The following is an 8,072-nucleotide window of genomic DNA, read 5'->3' on the forward strand; positions in this document are numbered from 1 at the left end:
AAAAACATTAATATTTTAGCCATGACTTCTGTAAAAAAAGTAATTTGACTCTTTTCGAAAAGTTGAAGTTTAAATTTAACTTAATAAAGAATAGATGTCAAATTAACAAAATATGTAAATATTTAAGGCTAAATTTATCCACAAATAAATTTATTTATATATATTTTAATATAAAATATTTTAGTTATATGTGTAAATATATACCTAAATTAATCCAAAATTTTCTTGATAATAATCAAAATAAAAAAAAAGAATATTGAATGGCCAAAAATAAACAAAATTACTAATTACTAAGAAGAACCCATCATTTTTCATGGTTTTGGATATTGGTGGGATCCCCTGTTTTTTCTCCCTGGAAAATTTAATTCTTGCAAAAGAAAGAAGAAATCCATTATTAAAAGATTTCAATTTTCAGCAAAGACGTTTCTATTTGTCAAAAATAGAATATCAACAGAAATGGTCCGTAGATCTTTCCCTTTTTTTTCCTTGGCCTTTGGGAAGCTTACGTTTGCATTGCCAAACCCCATTTCCATCCTTGTAAACTTGCGAATAACACCAAGGTTTGATCTTTCTTTCCTCTAGTTGTCATTTTCTTTTTCTCTTAATCTGAGCTCTGGGTATGTTAGGATTTGCAATTGCCAATGGTCTGTCTCTGTTCTAATTATGAAATTTAATCTTTTAATATGCCAATTACAATTGGGGTTCTTCTTTGTTTCCTTCATAAATGCTTTGTTTGGTTGCTGAGAAAATTTGTTTAATTTTTGATCAATATGTTGGAAGGAATTGCCAGTAATATTTTCAATTCATTTGGGTTCTTTGCAATGTGCAAGCTTTAATGTTTGCCAAAAAGAAAATAACTTTTTGGTCTTTGAAAATGATCTTTTTAACAATAATTTGGTTGACTAAGCTTACCTTACCATGAATTGTTTTCTAGCAGTAGGGACAAAAGTTGGTGTAGTTATTGCTTAAATCTTTGTTACTCGGATTCGAGTGTTAATGTCAAATACAAGTACGTATCTGACATGAGTATGTTCAATTTTTTCTTGGCTTGTATCCCCTAACTCATGTCTAAATGTGTGTTAGGACACAAGTGTCGGACAAAGGCGCTTCAAGCAAAATACATTCAACTTTCTTAAAAAGAATTGAATATGTTTGTATCAGATGCTTCTATCTGAGTCTGAGTAACATAGTTTCTTTCTCATTGTTAGTTGAAAACCTCTTGCATGAGACTATTGTTTCCGTGTCTTCATATGTGGCAATGCAAGTGCTTTTAACCTGAAATCTTTTTCATCTGCTGCAGATATTTAAGGCATGATAATTGCCGATGCATTAATCGACATCCCAGCTATCCGAAGGATAGATAAGCTCAGAAATGTACCTCCAAGGAGGAAATCTACTGGGAAGGTGATCATGCCAGGTGGTGGATTAACGGTTCTTTCGCGGTATCTCCATGCTTCACTGGGTTCTTGTCATGATTTTTGTAAATATGGAACAGGTTTGTCTCCTGGACCTGAGTCAAAGATCCCTAGGAGTCCTCTGCGTAAAGTGATTGCGCAAGAACGAGCTGCAATCAGAAATCTGGAAAGGGTCTCCGAAAGCAATGCCGGGGAGAGGAGGAAGAAATCAGCAATTAGTGTTAAGGTTTCTCTGGATTCGAAAATTGAGGAAGCTGATGATCCTCTTGTTGTCAAGACTGCACAAACACAAGGAGGACACGATTTGGAAAACGATGAAGAAGATTTAACTGATACAAAGAACTCCAAAGTTAGTGTCAAGTTTTCCTATGATGCCGAGCTTCAGAAACCCAAGTATCCTTCTCACGAAGATTCGGTTAACATTGAAGCTGTGGCAGCAGAAGGTGAAGCAAAAGAGGAAGAAGAAAATGCTGAAACTAAATCACCGAGAGGAGAGAAGAATCGACAAGTTTGTGTGAAGCCTTCTACTGATTCCGAGAGCCAGAAACCCAATTGCGTTGAAAGTGAAGTATCATCTTGGACCGAAAAAGAATCCGTCTTACAGGAACAAGAGTTATTATCTCTCAATAAAACTGACTATGTAGTTGCACATGTAAAAGATTCAAAGCTGAAGCCTGAATCAAAGCCATCCTCTCTTGTAAAGCAGGCATGTCTGAGTGGCAAACAGAATTCTGATGGCCTGGAAAGGAAGGAAGGGAACATTTTGTCGATGACTTCGTTAGGTGTTTCCAGCGGAAGAAATAAAGGTGACACGACAATAAGAAAAGGAATAAGGACCTCTGTTATTGCTGATAAGAAAAATGTAGTGCTACCATCTGTTTCTTTGTCTCCTAAAGAATCTGATCCCAGAAATTTGAGCATGAATGCCCAAAAAAAGTGGAGAGGTGTTTATCGTCCAAAGAAGCAGGAAAATGCAAAGCAAATTAAACATGAGAAACTGCATGGTAAGAATGCCAAAGTGACTGAGAACCTAAAGGGAGTTTCTCATTCGATGGATCAAGAGAATGTTAATAAACTTAATTCGGAGCAAGCTAATCCTGAGACAACTTCGTACCTGATCAAGTCAAATCCCGAGAACAAGCCTGCAGAATCTGATCAAAATAATGTTGTGTTGAAAAGGCCACCTTCATCGTCTAAGGACAAGAGTATGAAACACAATCAAAACAGAATTTCTATAGGCCAACCACCTCATGTGTATGAGAAGAAGAAGTTGATATACAAGCCGAAGGGAATCCAATCCAGTGGATTGCCTTTGTCTTTATCCTCATTCCTGGGTAAGAAAAGCTTGAGACCAACTCCAAATGGATTGACAATCACTAAACCATCTTTAGCTTCCTTGTCAACATCAGTATCATCCAAGTCTTCCCATAATGATACCTTGACCGAACATGATAAAGCAGTTGCAGAAAATAAAAAAAGTAGCTCAAAAATGATATACAAGGCTAGACCTAAAAGGGCATTGATGATTACTTCAAATAATAAGAATTTGCCTGGCAAAAAGTTAAATTTCCAGAGAGGAAAGATGATCGAACTTCCGGTTGAGGATTGCACTCCAAGGAGACTTACATTCAAGAAAAGCGAGCTCGTTGACAACAGAAACGATGATAACCAGAAAGGCAAAGTTGAGGACTGTACTCCAAGGAGACTCAAGTTCAAGCAAAGGGTATATGTTAATAACATAAATGATGATAACCAAAACAGTAGAGTCAAGGAGTTTACCCCGAAGAGACTCAAGTTCAGACGAAGAGAAATTGTTGACAACCAAAATGGTGATAACCAAAACGGTAAAGTCAAGGAGTGTACTCCAATGAGACTGAAATTTCGGCGAAGAGTAATTGTTGACAACCAAAATGGTGATAACAAAAACAGTAGAATCGAGGAACTTACTTCAAGGATACATGAGTTCAGGCAAAAATTAATTGTTGACAACATAGATGATCATAACCAAAATGCCAAAGTCGAGGAGTTTAGTCCAAGGAAACTTGAGTCCTGCCAAAGAAATCTTGACAACAGAAATTCTGATGATCAAAATAGTAGAGGTGAGGACTCTGCTCCAACGAAACTTGAGTCCTGCCAAAGAACTCTTGACAACAGAAATTCTGATGATCAAAATAGTAGAGGTGAGGACTCTGCTCCAACGACACTTGAGTCCTGCCAAAGAACTCTTGCCAACAGAATTTCTGATGATCGAAATAGTAGAGGTGAGGACACTGCTCCAACAAAACTTGAGTCCTGCCGAAGAGCTCTTGACAACAGAAATTCTGATGATCAAAATAGTAGAGGTGAGGACTCTGCTCCAAGGAAACTTATCTTCAGGCCAAAAGTGCCAGAGGAACAGAAAATCGATTACATCCAAACTAGTAAAGCTGGCACTAGCAAAAATGACTCTGGACGAAAAGAAGCCAATGGCCAGTATAATGGTACTAAAATCCAATCCAGAAAATTTTCTCTCATACAAAGAGATCTTAAAGAGAAGAAAGTTGCGGGAATTTCGTACAACAATATCATTGAAGAGACTGCAAGCAAGTTTGCAAGGACCAAGGCAAGTAAGGTGAAGGCTTTGGTCAGCGCTTTCGAAACCGTCATCTCTCTCGATACCGGCATCTCAGAATCTGAAGACAAAAACTGAGCTAGGGAAGGTAATCTATCATATAATGTACATATATACTGGTATGAATGTGCAAAGTAAAATATAAAGGTTGATATGGAAGAACAAACTTGTGAAGAATATGTTTTGCTTTAATTTTCGTCTTTGGTCCTTTACATCTAAGATCCAGTTTGATACCGTAGAAATGGTAAACTTGTCTTAGATGATATATTTAAATATATGATACTGATCAAACTTTATCTTTTTTGCTCCCTCTTATCTTAAATTCTGAGTGAATGAAAATTTGCATCTATGTTATTGTACTCAGGTATGAGTTTCAGATATGATTAATTTGTCTGGCTTGGGGAAGTTCAGTTTTTTCCAAGTATTTGGAGGGTATTTTGAGGTTCATATCTACATCCATGAGCATTGGACACTGATGTTGAATGTAGGTACTTCAAGCAAAATGAAAGTCGGAGAAACATAAGCTTGCATTCTGGATCTATGAGCCCAGATTGTATTGTTTTGATAAGAATTCTGGGAAATTTTATGTATCATACAATGATGAATTTGTTTGTAATTATAAAACAAGTATTTCACAATATTGCCAGGAAAACAAGTTCCAGCATTCATGCAATAGATGATCCCCAATTTATGGGTTACATTATCCGGTAACGTGTGTATTCCTATTTATATTCATATTATCTTGCATCTCGTAATCATGTTTAGTATTATATTTTTATAAGTTTTGATTTTGACATGTTTACTTAATTGTGTCATAAATTTTCCCGGAATCTTATGTCACTGATTTCTAGGTAAAAGTATCACAAGGGTTCTTATACTAGAAATCAAATTGCATTTTAACTCTTTTATTTAGAAAACGAGTAAACTAGTCTTTATACGTTAGATCAAAAAGTAAATTGGTCATTCTATTAAAACTTTTATCTAGTTTTACGTTTAAAAGCTGGTCCCTGTACCTCATACATGTGGCATGCCAAGTGCCATTGTCTGGTTATTCTGTCAACCAAGAACCAATTGACTCTTTGCTCTAATGTATAGAGATTAATTTGTCCATTTTTTGAGTAAAGAGAGAAATATTATTTGACTCCTTTTACAGGGGATTCCACGTTACTTTTATCTTGTTTTTTGTATCCTATTTTTTTCCTAATATCTTATGTATGTTATTAATGAATAGTGTAATTGTTTCGTGTCAATGTATTATCTCCTCAAAAGGAAGGGTATGAGCACAGCATCCTTATGGTATCTATTAACCTGTACTATAAAGATGTAAGATCCATCAATGGTGATAAGGTCACCTCTTCCATTTCAACTATGACATATCAGAAAACAGCGAGGCATGTCTGAAAATACATACACGTATTGCACACATTGTTACACTCATACCTCAAGCTCGAGTAACATAAATACATATGCTTCTCACAAATTGGGTGGACCATTAGGCTTCATCTTAATCCTTTGCTACATTGTTTGACCTCGATGGGTTGCTTGATGTCTGTGTAGTTTGATTAATTTGTGGTCGATACGGTGCTGCCATCTTGTTATTGTAGAGTTCCATATTCATGGACTGCACCCAAAAAATCAGTTTCAAGAACACATAAAAGAACATATATTATTTGGACTTCATTTTCCTCGATATTTATTGACATATATTTGGAGATGAATATAATGTTATGATCTAAAAAAGACAAAAAAGTCTTTGGCAAATATTATATTTTATTTAATTCTTATAAATGAAGTATTTATTTTAAATTAATGGAGAAACTTATAAATTGTATTATATACAAGAACAATTTTCAAAATTTTTACTTAATAGCATTCCATTGGAATCAGATAACTTACCTATTCCATTTAACTTGATTTCGATTTGGTTATTAATAAGGAAGAATACTGTACATTAACAGTAGGAAAAAAAAAAAAACCGAATCGAAACCTTGTCAAGTTAAGATCATGAATGTAAATTTGACGTACTTGAGCTAGTAAAGTGCAATACGGATCAGGCGAAGGAATGGAGCCATGTGAGCTAGCATCTGAATTCGCTTGAGCAGCCGCCGCGAAGCGCGTTGGAATCATAGGCGGCGGCGTCACGAAGGACGGAGGAGGAGGAGGAGGAGGAAGAAATGTGCGGGTGGGAGCAGTGACTGGTGAAGGATTGGGAGCCAAGGAGTTGTTATCGTCAAGTATTCCGATCCCCATTACGACGCCCATCCGAGCTAAAGCCGACATTTGAAGCTGCCGCCGCGTCTGCTGCATCATCATCTGGGCCGCCATGTTTCTCATACTCATCATTTCGACTTGTGTTTGGAGTTGTTTCAAGTATTCAATCACTTCATCAAGCATCGAAGCTTTATCTGTCTATATATAGAATGTAAAATTAAAATTTAAGACCTAAATCTTCAACTAAATTTGAACAGAAAAAAGAAAAAGAAAAAGCAAGATAATCTTACCTTACTTGCATTTGGCACTAGCTTCTGAAGAGTATTCATCTTTTGCTTAATTCTATGTCTTCGTCTCTGCTACAATTAACTAAATTGTTACATATCGTAAAATTTCCATTAAAAAAAAGGAAATCCTTACCCTTTCAGAGAGATTATGAATAGCTGATGCTCGACTCCGTCTTGTGGCCTGGGAGCGACCTGTTTCACCTCTAGTCTCCTGTTCCTCATCTTGGTTTTCCTACATGTTATTTCAATTTAAATAAAATTATATATTTTTTATTAACAAATAATAATTTGAACTAGATGAAATTGATTCGCCACGTTAACAATTGTGGCTAGTTTTAATGAGTAGCAGAAACAGAGTAATATTGCCAAATTAAGTAGTTTTACCGATCCATCCTGATAAGCATAGTCCTCATCCACGGCTTTGGCCTTCATAGTTTGAGGCGACAGATGGGATGCCCAAGTCATCATCGTACTATCATCATTCTCCTTGCAAAATGCATCACTAGCACTCGCGCATGCACTAGCATATTCCTTTCCAACACCACCTCTTGGAATTTCCCCGCATACATCGGAGCTCGACCGCGCCCGTTTCTTTACCACCGCTGCTGTTGGCAAACGACCAGAGCTCCCCGATGATGCAGCAATGGAGCTCACGACTGCCGGTGTCTGGTTCTGGTCATGTTGAAGTAAGCTGAAGTTGTGGTTTTGGGTGTGAAGGCATGTGGCTTGATGGACTATGGACTCTAGTGTGTCACCAGAAATACCCCATGTCGGCTTTGATGAAGCAGTAGGAAGGTGCCTATTCAACCCATGGAAAGCTAGCTGACCATTTTGCCATGTTAGCTCTGCAACTTCTTGGTTGGACCTTAATTTCAAGTTAAGAAAAAAAAAAGAAAGGTTGAAAATCAAAGCAGTCCCAATGAAGAAAAGGAAACAAAAAATTATATCCAATAAACATAGAAAGAAACTGAAAAGAACATGCATGGATTGTTCATACATGGGGTTGCTTATGTGGGAAGATCGATTGGTTTCATTATCTTCTTCTTCCACGAAATGGACTTGTTCTTGAGATTGGTGCTTTAGATTCCAACAATTTGGAGCTACACAGTGGCTCATGGTGATGATGATGAATTGGATTCTTTACCAAGCTCTCTTTTTTGAGTCTTGCTTTATTTTATCTCCCAATGAAGACATATTATTATAGCAGTCTTTGAGGTTTGAGTTTTGAGTTTTGAGTTAAGATTCTGTGTTTATTCTCTATCTTTTTTGGTCCCTTTTTTTGGATATGTCAAGTGATTTGATGCAGATTTGACATTTAACCAGAACGAACAATGCGCTATGCGACCAATCAGAGAAATAGATTTCTATTTTTTTTTTTGGATAATTATATAATATGAACAAATTTTTATTATTTTTAATTTTTTTCGCTTTAAGATTAACTTTTAAAATGTGCCTTTGTTTTTATTTTTCCTTTTACTAAAATATTTGAATATTTAATTCTTAATCTAATTTGTGCTCTTTCAGGTAAGAAAAGGAGGATGTGGATGC

At 36.2% G+C, this 8,072-nt stretch overlaps 2 protein-coding genes across 4 annotated transcripts; one reads left to right on the forward strand and one right to left on the reverse strand.

Annotated features, from left to right (window-relative positions):
• Window positions 1–326: 326 nt before the first annotated feature.
• On the forward strand, window positions 327–4,729 carry LOC105788439 (uncharacterized). Of its 2 annotated transcripts, XM_052627282.1 has the most exons (4): window positions 327–560; window positions 1,301–3,595; window positions 3,677–4,114; window positions 4,391–4,729. In XM_052627282.1, exons 2-3 carry the CDS (start codon window positions 1,312–1,314, stop codon window positions 4,102–4,104), a joined length of 2,712 nt encoding a protein of 903 aa, XP_052483242.1. In that variant the 5' UTR covers window positions 327–560; window positions 1,301–1,311; the 3' UTR covers window positions 4,105–4,114; window positions 4,391–4,729. The 2 variants fall into 2 exon arrangements, with proteins under 2 accessions (XP_052483242.1, XP_012470798.2); XM_012615344.2 differs by having other exon boundaries at window positions 1,301–4,114.
• Window positions 4,730–5,355: 626 nt separating this feature from the next.
• Window positions 5,356–7,789, reverse strand: LOC105788441 (transcription factor PIF7). 2 transcript variants are annotated; one of them, XM_012615351.2, is made up of 6 exons: window positions 7,522–7,789; window positions 6,909–7,389; window positions 6,658–6,756; window positions 6,528–6,596; window positions 6,052–6,435; window positions 5,356–5,647 (listed from the first exon to the last, which is right to left on the reverse strand). In XM_012615351.2, exons 1-6 carry the CDS (start codon window positions 7,638–7,640, stop codon window positions 5,531–5,533), a joined length of 1,269 nt encoding a protein of 422 aa, XP_012470805.2. In that variant the 5' UTR covers window positions 7,641–7,789; the 3' UTR covers window positions 5,356–5,530. The 2 variants fall into 2 exon arrangements, with proteins under 2 accessions (XP_012470805.2, XP_012470806.2); XM_012615352.2 differs by having other exon boundaries at window positions 6,528–6,593; window positions 7,522–7,788.
• Between the last annotated feature and the right edge of the window lie 283 nt (window positions 7,790–8,072).

This window comes from Gossypium raimondii, chromosome 2 (assembly GCF_025698545.1).
Source record: "Gossypium raimondii isolate GPD5lz chromosome 2, ASM2569854v1, whole genome shotgun sequence".
Taxonomy (NCBI): domain Eukaryota; kingdom Viridiplantae; phylum Streptophyta; class Magnoliopsida; order Malvales; family Malvaceae; genus Gossypium; species Gossypium raimondii.